General features: G+C 37.2%; 1 protein-coding gene and 1 pseudogene across 3 annotated transcripts in view; both read left to right on the plus strand.

Moving 5' to 3' along the window:
- GIGYF2 (GRB10 interacting GYF protein 2) overlaps window positions 1–25840 on the plus strand; it is a 117988-nt gene that overhangs the window by 15248 nt on the left and 76900 nt on the right. For 2 of the 3 annotated variants that reach the window (XM_037144031.2, XM_037144036.2), the window contains exons 3-8: window positions 1796–1877; window positions 4208–4337; window positions 5520–5615; window positions 17362–17470; window positions 21668–21779; window positions 22794–22834. In XM_037144031.2, the coding sequence (XP_036999926.2) occupies window positions 1837–1877; window positions 4208–4337; window positions 5520–5615; window positions 17362–17470; window positions 21668–21779; window positions 22794–22834 (529 nt within the window). In that variant the 5' untranslated portion in view covers window positions 1796–1836. Of the gene's footprint in view, window positions 1–1795; window positions 1878–4207; window positions 4338–5519; window positions 5616–17361; window positions 17471–21667; window positions 21780–22793; window positions 22835–25840 lie in introns of those variants that run through there. The other variant, XM_037144039.2, reaches the window with a different exon arrangement.
- On the plus strand, window positions 5535–15708 carry LOC119048381 (heat shock cognate 71 kDa protein-like; annotated as a pseudogene).

Consider the following 25840-nt stretch of genomic DNA (forward strand, 5'->3'; position numbering starts at 1 on the left):
GGAGAAAAAAGGCCCAGCTTCCATTCTACTTTGTAATTCAGAGGTGTCATGTAAGAAAATCCCTCCAGTATGTATAAATACATTAGAACTGGGCTCATTTAAACTGATTTAGAAGGAGCAGTCTGGGGTGGGGAATTTGGAATTACTAGTTACAGTACTTCAAACATTTAAATTAGATTTCAACAGTCACAACTCTTATATTTCCTGCTATAATTCATAAAGGAGAATGAGCAGAACACCACTCAGAGTAATACAGGTCTTTTAAGTTGTTAATTAAATCGTTTGGATTATTATTCTTAGGTTTTTAAGAGTTCAAGAGAAATCTTTACATGTTACAAAAACCATGTTGTAAATAGTAGTTAGGTCCCTAGATCAGGGCATTAAACTTTTGAACTTTGAATGTTGGCTCAGTATGACAGTTTGTAGGTGGAATGATAAAGACCACTGGAACAGGATTTCCTTTTTTTGTTTATTTGTTTGTTTTGTGCTGAGAGCATTTAAGACCTACTCTCAGCAACTTTCAAATGTATAATGCTTTATTATTAGCTATAATCACCATGCTGTACAATATGTGCCTAGAATTTGTTACTTTTTGTCTTTTAAAGATTTTTATTTAGCCCTGGCTGGCGTAGCTCAGTGGATTGAGCATGGGCCTGCGAACCAGAGTGTTGCGGTTCGATTCCCAGTCAGGGCACATGCCTGGGTTGTAGGCCAGTTCCCAGCAGGGGACGCATGAGAGGCAACCATACATTAATATTTCTCTCCCACTCTTTCTCCTTCCCTTCCCCTCTCTTGAAAAATAGATAAATAAAATATTTAAAAAAAAACATTGTTAAAAAAAGGTTTTTATTTATTTCTGTATTTGTTTATTTATTTATTTTAGAGAGAGGGGAAGGGAGGGAGAAAGAGAGGGAGAGAAATATCAGTGTGTGAGAGATACATGGATTGGTTGCCTCCTGCACACCCCCAGCTAGGGACCTGGTCCACAACCCAGGCCTGTGCCCTGACTGGAAGTTGAACTGGCGACCGTTTGGTTCGCAGGTTGTGCTCCATCCATGGAGCCACACCAGCCAAGGGCTGTTCATCTTATAACTGAAGTTGATACCTTTTGGCCAACATCTCTCCATTTTCCTTACCTCCAAGCCCTTGGTAACCACTACTCTACTTACTGAGTTTGGCTTTTTGTATTCTATGTATAAGGAATATCATACAGTATTTGTATTAGCCTGTCTGACTTATTTCATTTTAAGCTCTGATATCTTAAAATTGTTTTTGAAAGGTTACTTCTGAAATTCACTAGCTTGTTACTTTAACTTGATGGTCCAAGATATTTTAAAGAATCACTAGAGTGTAAAGTGCTAAGCAGAAAGTGGAGAGAGCTGTGGTGGAAGCTGTGAGACAGGAATGGAGTGGGGTCTGATATATACCTCATAGTGATGGGAGAACCATTTCAAGAGACTAAATATAAATTAAAATGGAAATCTGTTACCCTTCATTCTCCCCATTGCTCTAAGGCAAAAAAAGAAAATCTTCAGTTCCCACTGCCCTGCATGATCTATTCTCACTAGCTTCATCTAATACTATGCCTCCTTTCTGTAGATAAACATGAAAAGATGGTGCATTGGGTGTCTTAAGCAGTAAGACACAGTAAGGGTGGATATATTCATTTTACTTTGCTTGCTGGACTCTCGTTGAGAGGGGCATAAATAAAACACACTCCCTATCTACACTTTCTGGGCTGGGATTCTGCATTCAACGTTAATTAATTATATGGAGAAATTTTTCTCTTTAACAGGTTTCTCCAATACATAGACTCTTGTAAACATAAGGAAAAGAATGGCAGCGGAAACACAGACATTGAACTTTGGGCCTGAATGGTGAGTTTTCAGATGTCATCTCTTTTGTTATTGGATGACTAATACAGTAGTAAGGTATTTTTATGGGTGTTGGATGGTTTACTTTATGTGCCTAGTTGAAAACAGTGTAGCTAGTCCAGGAATAAAATTACATTTGGTTAATGACTGTATTTATACTTTAAAAAGTTTCTTGGTTTGCTTATGTTACTATAGTGGAATTAAAACTCCTCACAGTTCCAGTACCCCATCAAATTATGTATTCTTTGTTTGACCCTTTGTCTGGGTGCACATGTAGTTTTATGTGGTCGAAACATTCATACATGTATATGTTTTCTGCTATAATGTTTTGTGAGTGCTGCTCAAAGACTCAATTGAAAAGTAGTTTTTATTGAATTATTATTTGAATTTTATCTTATTGATGGGGTAGGCAGGTGATTTAGAATTGTATTGGCTAACAGTAGCCCATCTAGGATTGGGTTAGCATTTGCCATAATAATAACTGACCTTCGAGTCTCTTACAGATATGTTTTTGGACCTCAAATAATGGAATTCTTACAGGATTTTGAGATCTATCATATTGTAGTGTGACTTTTATCTAGAAATGTTGATACAAGTACTGCTGCACCTGTTTTAGTTCTTGTTTATATTTTAAAAATAATTTTCTTACTACCAAAGCTGTATAGGTTTTCCCACTATCTCAAAGTGGAGTGTTCCTAAATGAAGAAGCAGTTACTTTGGGGATACACGTTGCTAACAGATGCACAAAGTAAACAGCGATAAAGCCCAGATGCTCACAGACACAGTGCAGAGCCATGGTGGCGGCTGCCAGGATGCGAGTGTAGTTCCTGGGGAAGGAGCTCAGGGCCACTCTCACTGCTCATTAACTACTCATTGCAAAACAAATGCTGAATGCTGTTTTACTTTTTGCCTTTTTTCATAAAAGGGAAAATCCTCTTCAGATTTTTTTTTTAGTTGGTGAAAACAGGTACTAATGTAGGTCTTAAGTAAAAGTGAAGTGGCATAAAGTAAACTTTTTGAAAAGTGGGGAATATCTGTATGTTTCTAGGAAAATTAGAAATTAGAAGTAAGCCAGAAGATATAATCACCATAATTTCACCATCCATGAAAACCACTATTAATAGGTTGATATATCTTTCCAGGTGGTTTTATGTATTCTTGTGTATATGTACATTTATTTTCATAAAAAGTGGGATCATACTGTACATTCAATTTTGTAACCTGCTTTAAAAAAAATAGCCACATCAGAAAATCTTTTTATCAGTATTTCCTGTTGCCATAAATGGTGTCGTTGTATGGATGTAGCATTTATTTAGCCCTGGCTGGTATGGCTCAGTGGATTGAGTGCCAGCCTCTGAACCAAAAGCTTGCCAGTTTGATTCCCCGTCAGGGCACATGTCTGGGTTGTGGGCCAGGTCCCCAGTTGGGTGTGTGTGAGAGGCAACCAATTGATGTTTCTTTCCCTCTTTCTCCCTCCCTTCCCCTCTCTAAAAATAAATCAATAAAATCTTGTCCTGAATTTTGTATTTGTCAGTTCATTTTGTTTATATGCTTTTGCTATGCTTTATATGTGTTCTTAAGCAGTATAAACCTATTTGCAAGTTTATATGTTTATAAGCTTCTGTATTTTGCCTTTTCTTTTGTGTAGCATACTTTGTTTCATATTTTATTAAATATTAATATTCGCATATTATTCTTTGAAGTAGTTGTTCCAATTGATAATACCACCAGTACACGGGAATTATTTTACATCCCTTCCAACAACTGGTATTATAAGATTTATTCATTTTCATTAATGGGGTAGATTAGTTAATGAGTGAAGCGAGACCTCCCTTTGGTTTTAATCATATGTTACTTTTATAATTTGGCGGAAATTGTCCCCTCCTCACTTGCGAAGGTTCTGAAGGACATGCCGTGATACCTATTAGGTTAAATAATTGCCATGTGGTTGTCTAGTTATGTCTCAATGAACTGCTCTCTTAGCTGTGACAGCAGGTTTTATTAAAGATAAAAATCTTGGACACCTTGAAAGAATGGTATTTCACCATAGAATTTATGATTTAACAAAGCAGGATAATGGGTTCAAAAACATTTGTTGTATTCTTTTTTTGTATTCTTTATACCTTTCTGTTTGATCAAAATAGTCTATTAAAAACACAACTAGAAGGGTATCAGTGTGTCCTTGGTTCCACCAAAAAAAAAAAGAAATGAAGGGATTTCTTTGTTTTTTTAAAAAGCTAAAATGAGAAATTGTACAATACATTATATAAAAATAAAAAGCTTGTAGTGCCAGAGTGTTTGACATTTTGTTTTCTGTGTCTCTTTTTCTGTAGGCTCCGAGCTCTGTCCAGTGGCGGGAGTATTACGTCCCCTCCTCTTTCTCCAGCATTGCCGAAATATAAATTAGCAGACTATCGTTATGGCAGAGAAGAAATGTTAGCACTTTTCCTTAAAGACAACAAGGTAAGAAAGTAGGAAGTAATTCAGAATTATTCGGAGTGAGTTGTTCGTGTATATACGGTCATATTCTGATGGACGAGATACCATGGTTTTCCTCTCTCCTTACCTTTTGAAGTTGTGCTTTGAGATCTTCAGTATTTCACAGAGGCTCTTCTAAGTGTAATACACTCTTTGTTTTTAAAGAGAAGGCCTAAAATTTCATTATAGGAGTAGAAAGCTTCATGGAAATAGGAAGAATAGTCAGCATTTAATGCTTTGTCTAAGTAGTTTCTTCTTAACCCTCTTTCCATGTCTGTTTCTATTGCAGTTTAGTTTGATGGCTGAGAAAGGAAGAATTTTTTTTTTTTTTTTAATCTTCACCCAGGGACACACTCATTGATTTTAGAGAGAAGGGAAGGGAGGGAAAGAGAAACATTGATATGAGAGAGAAACATTGACTGGTTGCTTCTTGCATGCTCTGCAACTGGGGATCGAACCCACAACCTAGGCATGTGCCCTGACCTGGAATTGGACCCATGACACTTCAGTGCACTGGACAACACTCTAACCAGTCAGCCACACTGGCCAGGGCCTCTCTTCTTTTTGTTACACCTCTTAGTCCTCTTTCCAGTTAGAAGTTAGGGGAGAGAAAAATAATTATTTCTCTTTCTTTTCCCTTTTATGCTAAATAGTGGAGAGAAAATCTTAAAAAGGTCATGTCACATTTGTCTCACTTGTAAATGATCAAAACTCAAGCAGTATAAAGTATAGTGTTCTTATCTGACTAGTGAGAAATAATATTTTTATTTTAAAGGTATGCTTTGTTTTAAATTTTATCAATGGGTTGAATTTCAGATTTTAATGATGGTTGCTAAGGTTACAGTTGCTTATAAAACTTTTCTTACCACCTGTGCTTTGAGTTAAATGGGGAGATTTTTACTTTCTTACTGTGCACTCCGGAATACCCGAGTTAGTGCTATATCAGATCTGAAAATGGTGTCTGATGGGATGATCGCGGGGAGGTGACTGGGGTTTTTCACCTTCATCACCGAGAATGCCTAAGTATCACCAGTGTTAATTGTGGCTGTATAAGCTTTTTTCCATATTTATAATGATAACATAAAACAGGAGAGTTTTTTCTTGTTTCATCTTCTTGAATTTGAGGGATAGCATTGATCTTACATGGTCATGTGTCTCATCTAACAGATCCCTGCAGATCTTCTGGAGAAAGAATTTCTGCCTATCCTGCAGGAGGAGCCCCTGCCGCCGTTGGCTCTTGTACCATTTACAGAAGAAGAACAGGTTTGTGCCAGCTTTGAGCCTCAGTTCAGATCCTTGTTCCTTCCCAATGAGGCATGAAAATACGAGGGCACTGCTTAGGCCCTGTAGAGTATACTTCGTCCCCGCAGGTCTGCTTCCTTCTTACTGTTTTCTTGGTATGTGGGTGTTTGTCTTAGTTTGCTGGATTCTGCTTAGATCTGAATCTGGTGAGTATTATGTAGAGACAAGGAGATGGCTCTAGACCTTTAAGGACTGTGGGAACCATCCTTTAGAACTTACTCGAGTAGAGAGAGGGTGTTATTTTCTAGGGCAAAGGGGTCCTGCTTTTCAGAAAAATACAGTTTTTCAGAAGTAATTGGCATCCTAAATTTTTACCAGTGTACTCAACCGTTAAAGAAAGATGTAGATCGTCAGCTTAAAATGTGTTTAAAAATACTCTTTTGTCACCAGTTTTTTAAATGATATTAAGAGAAAATTAGATGTTTAGGCTGGAAAGTAACATTTTGTGTTGTCCTATTATCGTATACTATGTCTAAAGATACATAAAAGAATTTCTGATTTCAAGGAACTTATGTGATTGTGGTAAAGTAGAGAAGTAAGAGCTTTGTTGGAACGCTGCAATGCCACCTGAATGAAGAGTCATTACTGTTAAAAGAAAAAGCTCTATTGAAACATAATTTACATGCCATAAAGTGTACCCTTTAAGGTATACAAGTCAGTGGTTTTTAGTATGTTAACAGAGCTGTATAACCAGCACAACTCTCTAATTCTAGAACATTTTCTTAATTACTTTTGTGACAATCCAAACTCCAAACTCTTGCCATATTTTGTATGAGGAAGTTACTCTGTTATGAAAGAAAAGCTTATTAAAAGAACTCTATTCCAACTGTGTTAAGTTCTAAGAAAGATGTGATAGTCATCTTTGGCGGTTTTCAGCTTCATACTTTCATAAGCAATTTATGGTTTCTTCTAAATTGGTCTAGTTCCATGTTTATTCATGAAACCCAGTATTGTCATCTAGGGTCGTCAGCAGGTATTTTTATTGACCAAATGATATTTATTCTTGTAAAGAGAACACAGGGAAGAAAGGGTCCTAGGAAACATTGCTGGAATGTTCTTTTTCAAAAATTGACATTTGGCTATACAGGGTGGGGCAGAAGTAGGTTTACAGGTGTGGGTCTTCGAAACACAGAGTTTATTCTTTTACAGTTTATTAATTATTATTTCTCATACAAACAACTATAAACCTGCTTTTGCCCCAGCCTGTATTTTGGGTTTTATTTTTAATTTTTAAAAAAGATTTTATTTATTTTTTAGAGAGAGGGGAAGGGAAGGAAAAAGAAGGGGAGAGAAACATCCATGTGGGAGAGAAATATCGGTCACGTCTTGTGTTTGCCCCCAGCAAGGAACCTGGCCTGCAACCCAGGCATGTGTCCTGACCTGGAATCAAACCTGTGACCCTTCACTTTGTGGGACAGTACCTAACCCACCAAGCCACACCAGTCAGGGCAGTTTTTATTTTTCTTAAAAATATTTTTATTATGAAGTATTTCAAATAGACAAGTATAGAGCATATTATTATAAACACCAGTATGTTATAATTCATTTATATCAAATCTTAAAATTATGACATATTTGTGCCTTTTATTTTAAGAAATAAGATTTCTCATGTAATTGAGATTGCCTGAGGTATAACTGTCCCTTTCTTTCCAGAGATTACTGTGAGTTGGGTTACTTTTCTCACTTGTTTAAATACTTCATTACATATTTGTATATCCATATGCCATCCTAGTTTCATTTTGTAGGGTTATAAATTTTGCACTTGATCTTAGACAAAAGGCCAAGAAGCAATAGGGTTATAAATTTTATGTTGAAGATAGCACACTGTAGTTTTTATTCTTCAGCTTTTTTCCTTTCAGTAATGATTTTTAGATTTATCTGTGTTGATGCACATGGTGTTAGTTCATTCATCTCTGCTGTATAGTATTTCATATGTGAGAAAATTCATAGTTTTTAAAGTCTCCTCTGGTTGAATATTTAGGTTGTTTTGAATTTTTGCTATTATAAATTATGTTGCCATAAGTGTTCTTAAAACATGGTGTAAAAATGAAATCTCTGGGTTTTGGCTCTTTGCGTTTTTTGAAACTTTACTGCTATTGCCATGTTACTTTACAGTTGTTTAAGCCAAGTTGCATTCTTGCCAGCAGTGTAGAAGACATTTTATTTTTTTATGCAGCCCTTCAGTTCTTGGTTTTTAAATTTTGGCCAAAATGATGGCTGTGACAGTTGTTTTTAATTTGTATTTTACTAGTTACTAGTGAGGTTGAGCATCTTTTCATGTGCTCATGGGCTCTTAGGGTCTTTGATTATCTGTGTCCTTTGCCCATTGTTTACTGAATTTATGATTTCTTTATATTCTTAAAAACCAATAAAATACTTTTATTATAAAATTACTTTATTGTAGAAAATACAGAAAGATATAAAGAAGAAAATCTCACTCATAAACTTACCACATAGAGATAATTATTTGTTAACATTTAGTATGTCTTATTACAGTCTGTTATCTTTGTATATCTTTAGTTGTCAAAGTATACCAATGCAGTCAGAATCCAACTGCATAGTTTTAGAATTATACATCATGATCAAGTAGGATTTATCTCCCAAATGAAAGGGTGGTGCAACATAAGAAAATCGGTGTAAGATATCACATTATTAGAACGAAGGGAAAAAAACCCACTTGATCATCTCAATGGACGCAGAAAAAGCATTTGACAAAATTCAACACCCTTTCACAATAAAACACTTATCTAGGAATGGAAGGGAACTTCATCAATATGATTAAGGGTATTTATGAAAAACCTATAGCTAACATCATACAGTTAAGTATCATTTAGTTATGAGGACATGTTCTGGGAAGTGTGTTGTTAGGTGATTTTGTCGTGGGAACCTCATGGAGTGCACCTAACACAACGTAGGTGGTGAGCCTACTGCACACGTGGGCCGTGTGGTACAGCTTGTTGCTCCTGAGTCACACAAGCCTGTACAGCATGGTGCTGTGTGAGAACTGCAGGCACTTCTAACACAATGGTATTTGTGTATCTAAACATAGAGAAGTTAGAGTAAAAATCCATAAACCAGTAGCATAGTAATTATTACTATTATCAAGTATTACGTATTGCACGTAATTGTATGTGCTGTACTTTTATATGACTAGCAAGTCAGTAAGTTTGTTTACACCATTATTAATACAAATATGTGAGTAATGCTTTGCACCACAGCATTACGACTGCTAGGACCTCACTAGGTGAAAAGGATTTTTCAGCTCCATTATAATCTTACGGTACCAAATATATGCTTTCTGTTTTTGACTGAAACATGGTTATGTGGTCCATGACTGTACTTATTGGTGAAAGACTGAAAGCTTTCCGCTTAAGATTGGAAATAAGATATGGGGACCCACTCTACTGCGGATATCCAACATTATGTGGAAGTTCTACCCAGAGCAGTTTGGTGAGAAAAAGAGATAAGAAGCAATCAAATTGGAAGAGAAGTAAAATTTATCTCTATTTGCAGATGATACTCTACTACATAGAGAAAATCCTAAAGCATCCACAAGAAAACTGTTAGAACTAATAAATGCATTCAGTACAGTTGTAGAGTACAGGATCAACACAAAGAAATCAGTTGTATTCCTGTACACGAGCAATGGACAATTTGCAGAGGAGATTAGCATCAGAAACAATAGAATACTTAGGAATAGATTTAACCAAGGAAGTGTGAGATTTTTATATTTAAGAACCACAAACCGCTGTTGAAAGGAACTAAACAAGACCTAAATAAATGGAAAGGTTCCAGTACTTGTTGAACATTCTAAGATTTAATAATAATCTATTGATTGCCAGTGCAATCTCCATCAAAATCCCCATGGCTTTTTGGATAGAAATTGAAAAGCTGATTCTAAAATGCACGTGGAATTGCAAGGGACCTGAAATAGTCAAAAATAGTTTTGGAAAGAACAAAGTGGGAGGGCACAGACTTTCTGATTTCAGAACTTACTACAAACTACAATAATCAAAACTGTGGCATAAAGATAGGCATATAGGTCAATAGAGTAGCCCTGAAAGTCCGAAGGAAAGCCCAGTTACTCCATACTGCTGAATTGCTTTTCAGAAGCTTTGTATAAGGTTTTGTGTCATTGCTGCCATAACTATAGTATTTTACTATTTTTGTCATGTTCAGTATTTTTATTCTTGAAATTTATTTATTTTTTGACTAAGTATAAGTCACATGGTTTAAAAGTCAATATTTACGGTATCGTATGTAATAGAAAATCTATTTTGTTTCTCAGCCACCTGTCTCCCTTTGCCAAGGGCAGGCAGTGTTAGCAGTTTCTTGTGTATTTTTCTGAGAAAATATTATATATTTCCCCCTTTTGTACAAGTGGCGGTGTATACTAAGTGTTCTTTTGCACTTCTAACTTTGAGTATTTCTATTGTAAAGATTTTTTGTATATTTGGAAATTTTTTTTCTATTTATATTTCTCCACTTCAGTGCAAAGTTATCAATTGTTTGTATTTATATTTCTTTTATTTCTTTATTTTTTTGCTCTATGCCAATTTTTCTTTTGGATATTAATCTTTTTCTCCTTGATTTATACTGTTTGTATGAGCCAACCCTAACTTGTTTCCTAAATTTTTAAATGGCACTTAATTGTATGATTATTTTTAAATACAGAAGCTGCCCTTGCTGGTGTAGCTCAGTGGACTGAGCGCGGGCCTGCGAACCAAAGGATCGAGGTTCAGTTCCCAGTCAGGGAACATGCCTGGGTTGCAGGCCAGTTCCCAGCAGGGGGCGCAGGAGAGGCAACCATCCATTGATATTTCTCTCCCTCTCTCCTTCCCTTCCCCTCTAAAGATAAATAAATAAAATCTTATACAGAAGCTAATTTTTATATAGTGCAGTATACTAGTTTTAATCTTCTGTGATTATTCTTCTAAAATTTTTAGCTGTTCATACCTATATTTAATAATTTCTTTGTATTTTTTCTTATATGATTTTCTAGATTTCTAGAGATTTCCATGATTTTTTAGAGATTAAATGGGCCAGAAAAGCTTTTTAATAAGCAGGGAGACTCGTTGAACGTGAGTGCAACTCTTTGTATCCTGGTCTTCACCTGCCGTGCATATGCTCAAGCAACAGTGTCTCAGGAACTTGCATTTGGCATTGATCTTGACAGTACCTACTCTAATGTGAGTGTCTTCCAGCATGGAAAAGTGGAATTAATTGCCAATGATGAGAGAAACTGAACCATCCCAAGTTATGTTGCCTTTATTGATACTGACACATTGATTGCTGATGCTGCAAAGAATCAAACTGCAATGAACCCTACCCACGTGGTGTTTGATATCAAACACTTGACTGGACGTAGTTTTGATGGTGCTGTTGTCTGATCTGATATGAAGCATTGGCCCTTTATGGTGGTGAATGGTGGTGGCAGAATTCCAATTCACTTGTATCCAAATAGAATACAGGTGAGAGAGGAAAAGTTATTATCCAGAAGAAGAGGTGTCATTTAATGGTTTTGTCATAAATGAAGGAAATTGCAGAAGCCCACCTTGGGAAGATTGTTACCAGTGCTATTGTCACAACACCTGCTTACTTTGATTGGCTACCAAAGATGCTGGAACTATTGCTAGTCTCAGTGTACTTCGATTTATCAGTGAGCCAATGCCTGCCATTACTGGCTTATATTTTAGACAAAAAGGCAGGAGCTGAAAGAAATGTGCTGATATTTGACTTGGGTGGTGGCACTGTTGGTGTGTCAATTCTCACAATTCAGTTTGGACTCTTTGAGGTCAAGTCTACAGCTGGGGCTGCCCACTTAGGTGCAGAACATTTTGACAACTGAATGATCAACCATTTTATCGCAGAATTCAAGCAAGCATAAGAAGGACATCAGTGAGAATAAGAGGGCTGTTTGTCACCTGTGTACTGCTTACAAATGTGCTAAGAGCACTCTCTTTTGTACCCAGGCCAGTGTTGAGATTGATTTGCTCAGTGAAGGAATCTACTTCTTTACCTCTCACCTGTGCCTGATTTGAAGCATTGAATACTGACCTTTTTTGTGGTACCCTGGACTCTGTAGAGAAAGCCATTTGGGATGCCAAGCTCTACAAGTCCCAGGTCAGTGACACTGTCCTGGTTGGTGGTTTACTCATATCTCCAAGATTCAAAAACTCCTGTAGGACTTCTTCCTACAGGAGTGGAAGAGTTGAATTAAGGGTATTGACCCTGATGAGGCTGTTCTTAGGGCACAGCTGTCCAGGTAGCCATACTGTTTGGAGGCAAATTAAAAAACATTCAAGATTTGCTGCTATTGGATGTCAGTCCTCTTTCCCTTGGCATTAAAACTGCTGGTGGAGTCATGGCTGTTCTCATGAAGTACAATACTACCATTTCTACCAAGCAGATCTGCTCTGACAACCAGCCTGGTGTGCTCATCCAGGTTTATGAAGGTGAACGTGCCATGGCCAGGGATAACAACCTGCTGGGTAAATTTGAACTCAGGCATACCTCCTGCACCTTGTGGTGTTTCTTAAAATGGAGTTCCTTTTGATATTAGTGCCAGTGGCACCCTCAGTCTCTGCTGTGGATAAGAGTGTGGGAAAAGAGAGTAAGATTTTACCATCACTGACAACAAGGGTCATTCAAGCAAGGAAGACATTAAGCATATGGTTCATGAAGCTGAGAAGTATGGAGCTGAAGATGAGGAGGAGCAGGACAAGGTGTCTTCCAAGAATTTACTTGAATCCTATGTTTTCAACATGAACCAACTATTGAAGATGAAAAACTTTAAGGCAAGATCAATGTTGAGGACAAACAGAAGATTCTTCACAAGTATGATGAAGTTTACTGGCTTAATGAGCAGACTACGGAGAAGGAAGAATTTGAACATCAGCAGAAAGCTGGAAAAAGTCTGCACCGCATCATTACCAAGCTCTTCCAGAGTGCAGGAGACCTGCCAGGAGGAATGCCTGGGAGCTTCCCTGGTGGTGGAGCCCCGCCATCTGGAGGTGTCCCCTGGGCCCACCATCGAAGAGGTTGATTAAGCCAACTTTGACCTTAGATTTAGCATTGTTCTACACAAAATATTGAAGGGACCCAAATTGGTAGCAAATTCCATAGCAGTTTTAAAAGCTGAGCTGCTCTATAGTAAATAACTGGGCATTCTTGGTACTTGGACATGGAACATGTGCACTGGGAAAGGAAATAACAATGCACTTATAGGCAGTGTATTGTCAAGTGGAAAATGTGATCTTAGAGAAAACTATTTAAAATTGGCACCTCTCCTCCCGAGAGAGATAGATACAGAGACAGAGACAGAGAGAGAAGCACAGAGCGCTTGATACCAAAACATAATCAATAGAACGAGTGATCAAATCATTCAGAAGTTTCCAAGAAATTAGTAATTATTAAGTAGCTACACAAATTATTTGGAAAAACCTAAGACTATTCAACAGATGCTATTAGGAACTGTTGGTTAAGAATTTGAAAAAAGAATAAAGTTAGGTATGCAGTATACCTATACATACATATCAAAACTGGTTCTGGCATGACTAAAGAAGCAAATCCTCATTTTGTTTTTGTAATTGGAAAAGTTTTATCTTAAGATGTGCAGGTCTGGATGCTGTAACGACTGTGCTGCCTATGAGAGTGGGAAGCTTTCAGGCCATCACAGAAGACCATCAGGGCCTGTTCTAGAGGCATTTGCAGTGCATCATTTAGATTCCCGACACTTATTTGTGGCATTTATTATTTTAAAAATATGATAGAGGAAGACATTGATTAAAGCTGGCAAGGGATTAGTGAACATTTTGATGTTTGTGCTGTGGATGGTCAGGCTCACTTTAGGGATTATTTAGATCAGGAGTGTCAAACTCATTTTCACTGAGGGCCACATCAGCCTTGTGGTTACCTTCAAAGGGCCGAATGTAATTTTAGGGCTGTGTAGATGTAACTACTCCTTAACAGTTAAGCAAGAGATTGGCACTGCTTCTGGGTAGAAACAAGGTGCCTGGCCGGATAGAACAGCTGGAGGGCCGGATTCAGCCTGCAGGCCTTGCTTGCGTTTGCCCCCTGTGATTTAGATCTTTGTAGACTAGAGTTTCATTACTTTTTTACCCATCACCCCTATGAGTGATACTTCTAACCTGAGTAGCTTCCTGCTGCCTATCTTAAGCTTCCTGAAGTCACCTGAAATAGGCATTTTATCTTTAAAATGAAAGTTAATTTTGTGCGTGTGCTCTCTCTCTCTATGTATGTATGAATGTATGTAGGTATGCATATATGTATAAAATATAACTAGGGACAAAATTGTTGCTCAAAGATCTTCTACTGTTGCTCCTTTGATATTTCCCTTCAAATGTATGATCTCATTTTGGAAAGCATGACTGTACTTCACACTTATAATTTAGGCAGTTGTTACCAGATTGATACATTTTGTTTATTTTTCATTAAAGAAAAGTATTTCATGTATGTGTTTTTGACTAGGTAATTACCTCATGCATCTGGTTTTGAATAGATAATACATGTATATACATACATACATACATACATACATACATACAAATTTCAGAAAGCACATGCAGTGAGAGGTAAGTCTGTGAGTCACCCAGACTCTGCCAGTTATTCCTCCTCAGGAGTAACCACTGTTTCCATGTTCTTGTTCCCTTCCAGGGATATTTAGCACATCTGTAACTATTCATACAGTTGACCAAGGCAGGGGTTGGGGGTGCTAACTCCCATGCAGTCAAATCCATGTATAATTTTTGACTCTCCAAAGACTTAATTACTAATAGTCTTTTGTTGACCAGAGCCTTACTGATAATCTACACAGTTGGTTAACACATATTTTGTGTACGTGTGATGTACTGTATCCTTAAAATAAAGTGAGCTTGAGGAAAAATGTTACTAAGAAAATCATGATGAGGAAAAACTACATTTACTACATCTATTGAAAAAAATCCACCTATAAGTAAGCCTGTGCAATTCAAACTGTGCTGTTCAGGGATCACTTGTATATTGGTTCCTTTAAATACACACACATGCACACACAAATGGTGGTGTGCTCTGCACACTTTCCTACACTTCATTGTTTTCACTTAAGCATCTGTTAAGGAGGTAATGGCAAGTATTTATTTAGCATTTAATAAGTGTCAGAACTGTTCTAAGCATTCATTTAATGTAAGTGCTTGCAATAACCCAGGAAGTAGATAACGAATGTTATTCCTGTCCACATTATATATACAGTTGAGGAAGGTGAGGCACAGAGAAGTTGAGTAGAGGAGCCAAAATTCATTCTTGGGCACTGTGGCTTCTCCATGTTCCTAACTACAACTATGCTTTATATCTTCATAAGCTAGGTTGACCATATGAAATTGCAGATTTGTGGATCAGAAATGTGGTAGCAGTTTCATGTGGTTCAACCTAATAGAGTTGCCTCATGTATTAAAACAACTGCATAGAATTCCATGTGTAGATGACCATGATTTTTCAGTTAGCTTCTATTGTCTGATCCTAAGCTGGCTTCCATATTTTGCTTCTACAAAAATGCAGTACTGTATTGAAAGATCTTTCTGCTTAATGTTATTTTTCACAAATGTAAGAAGAGCAATTGTTTCAAAGGTTATGGACCTTTAAATACACTTTGAGAAATTGCTTTGCAGCAATTTCTCAAAGGTTGTAGCAGTTTGCACTTCAGTGGCAGTGTGTGAGGGTGTGTGTAAACATATGAGAGTTTTCCCTGCACCTAATAGATGGGTGCATTTGAGCTTCATACATGTGACAGTTAGGTGGCCAGGCATTCATCTGCATGGGGTCCTGCCATACATAATGCAGTGAGCCCTGACCTCTGTTTTTCCAGTTGTGGAATATATTAATTTAGATTTCGAGACTTCATAGTCTTGCTTAATTGTGTCGTCAGAGGCATTATTCAGTAATTCCACTGGTTTCTCTGAACTGAAAGGTAAGTTAATGCATTGTTTTAACTCTTCACATATAGTTTAAAAATAGCTTTTTAAAAATACAGTTTGAAATAACTGTTTTTGGGTTGGTATCTGCCTCTAATTTTTAGTTATTGGTTACATCTTAAATCTTCAGTTTTGAAGTTGCATGACTATGTGTTTATATATCTATGAAACTCAAGTAAAAAACCTAATTACATAAATAAGTTTCTAAAATTTACCTGAACAAATTATATTGAATACAAGTCCGAAAGAGACAGGTAATGAGGTGATGAAAAAGGTTATTAAAATAAGAAATTTAATGAGAGATGACTTTTACCAACTACACATTAATTTCTTCAAAAGAGGTATAGACATCACATGTCAATTGATTTTTGAATCAGAACAGCAAATTAGGAGTTTTACATCCAAACAATTTGAATGTAAAATATTAGTTGGAAAAGAAATTTTTCAACCCATTTCTTAAGTCTTACTTCTTTCCATTTTCCCAGGAGGGTCCCTTGGTATAGCCATGCTTAAGTTGCATTTTCCTCAGACACTTGTGCTCAAGTGTTTGTTAGGTTTTATGTGTATAGGAAGTATGCAGGTGAGGATATATTCCAACATTTTCTGTGTTTAGAACTCCAGTGAGCCCTGGCTGGTGTGGCTCAGTGGACTGGTTGCCAACCTGTGAACTGAAAGGCTGCTGGTTTGATTCCCAGTCAGGGCACATGCCTGGGTTGTGGGCCAGGTTGTCACTTGGGCGCATGTGAGAGACAACTGATTGATGTATGTCTCACACATCCACATTTCTCTCCTCATTCTCCCTCTCTTCCCCTCTCTCTCTAAAAGTAAATAAATAGTCTTAAAAAAAACCCTGAAATTCTCCTTCGAATTAAAGTTGAGCTCTGAACAATGCAGGGGTTAGGGGTGCCAGTGCCCGGTGTGCACTCTAAAATCCGCTTATAACTGCTGTATTTTATAGATCATTTTTAAAGATTTTTATAATTACTCTTGCTTTACTTTTTCCTAACCCTACAAACATTCTTGACTCCCAGGCCTCTTGTCTTTCTCTTCATGTTTGAAGGATGCCTACCCATTATTATCTCATTGTACTTGACCCTGTTCCAGATTGGCTGTGGGTGTAAGTGCAGCCCAAAGACCGAGTGATTGGGTTTTTTTTTTTCCAAGCACTTTTTCCCCTCCCCATGAAGATAATTGATCTTATATAGATTTTTATTTGGCCCTTCCTCAATTCACTTCTGATTTCTGTCATTCTAATAAATACTACTTGGAGTGGCTAATTTACAGTGGTGAGCAAAATGAGTCAAAAATGGTCATTCATTTTCCTCTTTATTATGCTACTCTTGAGCCAGACCTTTTTGTGACTCCTCATTTCTACCTGTCACTAATTAAAGGACCCTTTCAACTCAGGTCTCTTACCAAGTTTTATGTACTACGATGTATATTTAACGTGTACTTTGGAGTATTTACAGCATTTAGAGTTTGTTTAATATTTCCTCACAGAACCTAGCATACATAGTATGAGGCATTGGTTGCCAGTGTTTGTTGATTTGAGATGTTTATTTAAAATTTTCAGCTAAAATCAGGTTTTGAACCATCCTGGTATATTGTGTAGTTATGGTTTCCCATTGCTATTAGTAATTAGATGCCATTTTGTAGATGCAATGGGAGACGGGGAGAAACATGATGCAGTCTTATCTATTTTATCCATTTTTTTCTTTCTTTTTAATTTTTTTTGGCAGAGAAACTTTTCCATGTCTGTAAATAGTGCTGCTGTCCTGCGATTGACAGGACGAGGAGGAGGAACAGTGGTGGGGGCTCCTAGAGGTCGAAGTTCTTCAAGAGGGCGAGGTGAGCTTCCGTGTGGGACAGTCACAAGGGCGGAGGCGGTGGCGGACAGGAAATCACCTTACAGATATTTCAGTACCTGCTCTTTAAAAACTGCTCTTTGACATTAACTGCATACTAAATATCATAAACATTTGTTTTCTGAACCGTTTCTCAATATATCTGCTTTATACCCCTGATTGGGAGCAGAGGAGTGTGATTCTAGCTTAGAAATTTGAGTGTGAAGGATTCTAGATGGTCCTACTTAACTTTTGAAAATGTTTGTCCCCAGGGAGCTTTGCAGTTGGACAACCAGAGCTCTCTGAAATGCCTTGGCTGCTGGAGCAGCATCAAGTCCCACAGGCCTCTGTGACACAGGGTGTCTATATAAGGCCATGTGCCAAGGGTGTCCCCAGCTAGAGAGAGACTTCATGAAAGCTGTCTCATCAATACTAGGGCTGTTTTAGGGGGTAGAACATGAAATAATTATGCAGCAGTTATTTAACCTAAGTTTAATAGATTTGTGTCTTTTCTTCGAAGAACAATTCTTATTTGGATATTGCTTGTTTCTTTGATATCTATTCTCTATTTTGGGTTCATTGATTTTCTGCTGCATAAGGGCATTCTTGATGTTTGTCATGTAAATATTTACTTCAGCACTTACCTCTGAGTTGATTAAATCATAGTAGTAGACCGAACATCCCTAGTCATTCTATTTGCGGTGCTTTAGAAACAGAAGAATTGGATATCTGCAACAACAGAGGCCATTGTGTCCACATACCGCACCACCTGGATTGGCATGAGTGTGAGTGTGGAGTATCTAAATTCTTTTTCCTTCAAGTTGTGCCTTATGAATAGAGTAAGTTATAATCAGTCTTTATAGAGAACAAAGTAAATTGTACATGCCTGTGAAGGGGTTTCTTTCAGTAGTCCATTCAGAATGTGGGAATGCAGGTGCTAGGAATAACGGAAAGGTTAACTAAAATTCTCCACTTGTAGGCCAGTTCCTGTAACCAAGTCATACATGTCGTACATGTTTTCCTCTTCTGAATTTATTTGTCAGTCTTTGTAATGGTGGTTTTTAACCTGGGGAGCTATTAGAATCATCTATAAAATCTACCTCTGAGAAATACCTCTGAGAAATACCTCTGAGAATACTTGGATGGTGAAATTTAGGCATCTGTGTTCTTCAAAATTCAAAAGTTCCACTGGCCATTGAGATTTCCAAGTGCAGGTAGGTTCCACGGGTCTGGAATTCGACTCAAGGTGCGTGCATCTCATTGGTGCGATGGTGTTTGAGCATACAGTGGGGTGTTTCCTGCATTTCTCTGTCGTGGGCTGGCAGCTAGGAGAGGTTGCATGCACTCAGCTTTGTCTCCAGTGATTTTCAGGGCGAGTCAGAGAGAGATCTTATTGATCAAGAAGTGTGGCCCACCTTCAGCTGCTCTGTGTTCCTCCAGTGGCTCTCACCTTTGTGTGCTGTGAATACCAGCCTTTCCAAACAGGCTTACACAAAACTCCATATCGAGAAACGGATGAAGAATCGATAAATTTCTCCCTGCTTTCTGGTTTCTTTGAGGTATTAGGGATATCACACAGGACAGAAGTCATACATTCAGAAGTTAAATGGGGCATGTAAAAAGATAGATATCATGATGAAAGCAATGACGTTTTAACATTGATGTGAAAGAATTGGCTTGAAATAGTCAAGTGAGTGTACTGACTTTGAAACGTAATTCTAACACAGTTGTCCTCAACTGTGATTCTTTTTATTGGCCTTATGAAACTACTAATCTGTGGTTATTTTGTCTCTACTCATTACTGAATTTTAATTTGTTGGTTAAATAATGATGATTGTGGCTTTTGGGGGAGACAGAAGCGTGGACAGAGCTGCTAACATTAGATAACAATCCTGGCTCTTTCCACACTGAGGAAACTTTGATATGAAAATTGACTGACTTCCAGACTTTTAAATATCATTAACTAATATAATGTAAACAAACAGATGGAGGGGGAGACAACATAATTGTCATCTTTCTCTTTTATCTGGTTAAGATATTTAGCAGCAAAGCAGATTCACACAGCTGTCAACTACTGTGTTTATTAAAAGGAAGTATATTTTAATCCCCTGAAAGAATAGGGTGAAATCTCAGAAACAGGACAGTCCTTTAAATTGCGCCTTTGAGTCATCATAGTATATTTACTTGCTCCTTCTTCTTTGGGAATTACACTTACAAACGATGATGGGCCTTGTGTTTTTCGAAGATTGTTTCTGTATTCTACAAGCTGGAAAGCTCTAGAATCTCATTTATGTGCCCACTTAATAAAGCTTTGGTCTCATAAGGAGGTCCAGTGCACTAATGAGAGCCATACCTGGCAGAAAATCTTTTACCTGTGTTTTGCTTGTTTTCCTGGCAACCTGGAGGCTATTTTTCATGTTCATATATTTTCAGAATAAAACACTTTTTCAAGGTGATCTGTACTTAAGGGTTTTTCCAGAGAAAATTGTTCTCTAAAAGGACAGGGTACTTTTTTCTTTCACTCTAAAAATTATCATTGTAGGGATCACCCCAGTGTTGTATAATAATTTTTATTACACTGTTTTAGCATCTTAAATAAAATGTATTCATTTTCTAAGGAGAGAGGTACTGAAACTGGGAGTTGACTTTCATTTGACTTAAAAAGTTGGCAACTAGAAGATAAGTTTAAGATTATTACAGTTCAGCCTTAGCCCTCACCTACATTTTACAGATAAAGAAGTGAATGTTTGGGCTATTAAGAAGGTACACATTGTTCCTGAGATTACATACAACCCTGTCTGTTATATTTGAATTTCCTAGTAATACGTTAAACTACAACTGTATTTCGAGTTAGTTCTTGAGAAATTATAACTTAGATGTAGAAATACTGTGTGGATATTTGAAATAATTCTTGAACTCATTGTATTTAGTTCTGGAATGCATCCATGCTTTTATTCAAGATTCAGCATCAGTTTTGTTTGGGTGGTGTACCCTGTTGGAGAAGTTGAGCTAGGGATGATGGCTTAGACTTCATCTAGGTTAAGTACATCCCTAGATCCCTCCACTCTCTTGCAGTTTCCACGCTGTGTGTTGGAAACATGGCACATATCAGTTGGGAAATCCTCATGCTGTACAGAAAGTATAAAGCTGAAAATTCATAACTGTCTTTTGCCCCCAGACTCAGCAAGTGGGTACATAACCTCCCTGACCCAAAGTACACAACCATGTCATTTATATAAGCGGAATTATTTTCATATGTATTTTTCTTTGGCATGTTTTTGTCATTCAACAGAATAATGTAGATTTTAAAAAAATGGCAGTACTTTATCTTTTGTGGCTTCATAGTGTTCTACTGAAGTGTTTTATCAGAATTTATTTAGCCAATCCTTTATTGATTAGGTTATACTTTTCTTTGATTACAATGAACACCTTTATATATATGCAGTTGTATATCTGTGAGAGTATTTATATCTATTAGGATGAATTCTAGTTAGAGTTGTCGGTCAGATTTTGATCTAACCAGTGACCTTTAGGAAGGACCAGTTTACACTTGAACCACTAGAGCCTCTAAACCCCTCCACCCACACACTTGTCAGGCCTGTGGGTTGGTTTTGCGGTGGTACTTGTCGAGGTTCTAGCAGTGGGGAGAGAGCACCTGCAGTTGCTGAGGGATTTGCTCCTACCTTTAGGGGGTTCGTTCATAAAATTGATAGTTTAGAGTCGACCCTGTTAAATTATTCTTTATCTGAGTTAGGTAAATTATTTTAACACTTGTGCTTGGCTTTTGTGCTTTATCTGTTCTCAAACTCTCCACATCTTCCATTTTTGTTGCAAGTAATTTAATAAAAGGTTTACCTTGTAATTTTTTAGTGATCACCTTAGAATTTCGCTATTGAACTTTTTATTAAAGATCTTAATATTAACACTGTTTCTTGTTCAGGACTGGGACTGGGACTCTTAACATCAGTTTACTAACTTGTTTCTTTCAACCTCCTGTGGTCTAGCTACTTCGGTGCTGTCATTGGTCTAACAGGTAAAGATCCATTGGGCCTCGCTAAATATTAATGTACACGTCTTGCTTTGTATAGAGACAGAACTTCAAAAAATAATCTTTGGTGTTGAATGTGTGCCAAATGTTGACATGTAACTGATTTTTTCTGTTTCTGTTTTTTTCTTAAATTTCATTTTATTTTATTTTCAGGCAGAGGCAGAGGTGAATGTGGTTTTTACCAAAGAAGCTTTGATGAAGTAGAGGGTGTGTTTGGTCGAGGAGGTGGCAGGGAAATGCATAGGTCGCAGAGCTGGGAGGAAAGGTAACTACTTAAGGATCCACGTCTTGGTATAAAGGTTTCTTAGTGTAAAAACTTCTTTTCTGCTTTCTGTAGAGGAGAAGCTGTTATGTACTGTTACAAGTTTTCATTTTTTAAAAATGCTGTTAATAGTTGAATGTCAAGTTCTATATTAGAAATTTAAAAGTGACCTGTATTTAAAGGAAGAAGCATTTCAGATAAATAGGTTAATATGTTAGTGCCTGCTTGAATATTTAATAGTTAGATTTACTATTTGATGAGGATTCAGTGGGAAGCATTGACATTATTTCATTTATTGCTGTTAATCAAAGCATCTGTATATTGTTTATGAGATTATACGAGGTCGATGAAGATGAGCAAGGACAGTTGTACAAAGATGTATGTGCAGAGATGTCCACTCTGATATTTATAATCTAAAATAATTGGAAGCAAGCCAAACAGCTTAATGTCAGCCATTAAAGTTAGGGTGATTTTAAAAATATTTAATGATGTAAGAAAACACATCATTAAACACATTTAAAAACTGTGTGCAGCATGTATTTAAAATAAGTATCGTATTTGTTGGACCAGAAGATGTACCTAGGTTTTAGAGGAAAATAGAAAAAAAATTCTTGAAGCAAAAAATGTAAATATTTAATAACATAAATAACAAAATATTTCACCAATGTAAATGTAAACAGAACTCAACAGCAGCATTAACAACCATTATTCTTCCCAAATTTGAGGGCAGGATGTGCGTCTTATAGTCTGAAAAATATGGTCTGTGCCTAATTTAAAAATGTATCTAGTTAAAAAAATAACATTTCTGGGTCAGAAGCTAGCTTTTGGTGTGTGAGATGGTACACATTTTTGTTTTCATATTTGCTTTTCTGTATTTGTAAAATATTAGATAATAACCATTTATTTGTTTTATAATTTGAAAAAGAAATGCTGTTAAGGAAAGATAGGAAAGTGTGTCATGGGTGGGAAATCTGTATATTACTCTCAAGTCTTGTTTGAAACTTGTTTTTTTTCTAGGGGTGACAGACGTTTTGAAAAACCAGGACGGAAAGATGTAGGTAAGGCTTTCTTACTGTTTTGAAGTATTTTTATCTGGACTCCCACGATACTAGTTTTTAACAAGGCTTCCACATAAGGATACACTTACTGAGAATTGACTCAGTTACTTGCTCCTCTCCAGTAGATGGGGATATAGTGTTGTTGCATTGGGAATTCCATGGCTGTTTGAGGGCTCTGTTGCATGAAACCAGGACTTAAGCATACCGCCCTGAAGACTTACTTGATTTTACTTTTTGGGTCTGTGTGTTCTCTGCAAGGCATGCATTCTTTATGAAGGTTGTCTTATGAACTGAAGTTTCAAGTTAGGAACCAGGCTGTTAACTTCTTTTCCAGGGTAAATAGCATCTTATAGGTGAGAAGAAATAGAATGCTAGAATGTTGGCTTTTGTATTTGAGAGCAAAGCCAACACTTTGAATGTTCTTTCTTTGGTCATTTATTTGGTCTTTTTGATGTATAACCTTTTTTCCTTGTTTTTAAATGAGAGCAGTCAAAATAAGCTATAGTTAATGTAGCCACTGAATTAAAACATAGCAGGAGAACAGAATTTCAGTGTTTATGGTGAATCAGTCATACTTTATGTTAATGATCTGTAATGTTAAGACAGATTCTCTGTCTGAAGGTGCTACCTTACAGACTGCTGCAGGTATTATTGATATCTGAGAGAAATTTTAGCTCAGAGCAATATTGCAGTTATGAAAATTACTATACAAATCCCAAATTCCTATAAGTACCAGGCAGAGTCTCCAGAGCATGATTCTGATAAAGCTAAACATTTCTCAAAAATGTATGTTAAATACATAAATACTCACAGATTGATTTGCAGATTGTTTTTTAAAAACTAAGTAGTTATAATGTCATAATGTCACTTTTGTATCATTGTTTCCATATCAAACTCATTGTAACATATCAGTTACTGAAATTTCTCGTTAGTCATGGCATCAGGACTATAAATAAAAAAGTCATTAAATGAATGTAGCATGAATTTTTGAACAGACTGGGTGCATAATTTATTGCTAGTTAAATGGCTTTACTCATATTGTAGACCATTGCAGAAGTACTGTCTTGGGGGATCTGTGCTTCTGTCTTTGTTTGATTCAGCACTTTTCTCAGTGAAGACCGAGTTAATGAGTAAAGAGCACAGCCTTTGGAATCACAAGGTCACCAGCAGTCTAAGCTCTCCGGTGTTCAAGAGTCTCACAATAAATGGAGGTGATAATGCTTTACAGAATTTTTAGGATGGAATAAGAATATGTGAGCTCATTTATTCATTCAATGATTATTGAAATCCTACTCATCTGATAGGCCTTGTGCTAGGTGCTAACTAATTATTCCTTTTCATTGGATGACAATGTTGGTGTGTGATCATTTTTAAGTGATTTCTGTCTAGAGGGATAGCTGCAGAAAGGAACATGATCGGAATTAAGGGGGAACAAGAGACCAGATTTAATCAGACAGAAGTTTAACAACAGAAAATGCAGTCTCACCTAAATAAACTCTCTAGTTTAACATATAGAATGATTGTATGACAGCAGCCTTCTGGGGGAAAGGCATAGCCCCTCAACTGACTCTGCTTAATGTTTAGCAGCAGCTCCAGTTCAGTGTCCAAGTGCAGCATTTACTAGAACTCCTGTCCTCAGGGAGTCAGGTGGTAGAGAGGCCCACTCTTATGTTGTCACAGAGAACTTAAGTGCTGTGTTCAGTATTGGAGTCACACTTTGAAAGGATCCATACATTGGAGCAGGGTGGTTGGGCATGTGAAGCCCCGTGGTGTGGAATGCATGAGGGAAGTGGGTCTGTTTGCATAGGAGACTAGATTGTGGATGGGGCAGAGTAGAGGAGAGTTTATAGGGTCATTCTCTGCAAATATTTGCGTAACAGTCATGTGAAAGAGGAATTTGACTTGATCTTTATGAGTCCTAAGGACAAGTTTAAGGAGGCAGATATTCGACCCAATCTTTAAAAGATCTAATAATCAGAGTTATCTGAAAGTGACTTGGGCTGCCCAGTAGCGAGTTCCCTGTCATGGGACTAGCCTGATTTTAACTGTCGTTACACTCCAGTGGTTTGGGTGAGATATGAGTATTAAGTTCCTTTTTACCATTATTTGCCTTTCTCATATTTTAACTCTCATTAATGCAATAGAGTAATTTTCCCAGTCACCTTCTGTTAAGAATATAGGTTTTTTTCTTTGTAAAAGCAAAGCAGAGGTGTATATATATATATTTTTTAAATTTATTTATTTATTATTGATTATGCCATTACAGTTGTTCTATCCCCCCCTTCATTCCCCTCCACCCTACCCCCCCGTTCCCACCATTACCCCCCCTTTAGTTTATGACCATGTGCCTCAAGTTCTTTAGATTCTATATTTCCCATACTATTCATGCCCCCCCCCATCTATTTTCTGTCTACTGTCTATGCTACTTATTTTCTGTACCTTCTCCCCCCTTCTCCTCCTCCCACTCTCCTGTTGCTAACCCTCCTTGAGATCTTCATTTCTATGTTTCCACTCCTGATCTAACTGTCTTTTTAGTTTGCTTTTGTTTTAGGTGTGGTTGTTAATAACTGTGAGTTTGCTGTCCTTTCACTGTTCATGTTTTTTTAACTTCTTTTTCTTAGATAAGTCCCTTTAACATTTCATATAATAAGGGCTTGGTGATGATGAACTCCCTTAAATTTGATCTTATCTGAGAAGCACTTTATCTGTCCTTCCATTCTAAATGAAAGTTTTGCTGGATAGAGCAGTCTTGGTTGTAGGTCTTTGGATTTCATGACTTGGAATACCTCTTTCCAACCCCTTCTTGCCTGTAAGGTCTCTTTTGAAAAATCCACTGACAGTCTGATGGGGACTCCTTTGTAGGTGACTGTCCCCTTAGCTCTTGCTGCTTCTAGGATTCTCTCCTTCATTTTAATCTTGGCTAATGTAATGATGATGTGCTTTGGTGTGTTCCTCTTTGGGTCCACCTTCTTTGGGACTCTCTGAGCTTCCTGGATTTCCTGGAAG

This window comes from Artibeus jamaicensis, unplaced genomic scaffold (genome assembly GCF_021234435.1).
Source record: "Artibeus jamaicensis isolate MK-2021 breed Jamaican fruit bat unplaced genomic scaffold, CSHL_Jam_final contig_944, whole genome shotgun sequence".
Lineage (NCBI taxonomy): Eukaryota > Metazoa > Chordata > Mammalia > Chiroptera > Phyllostomidae > Artibeus > Artibeus jamaicensis.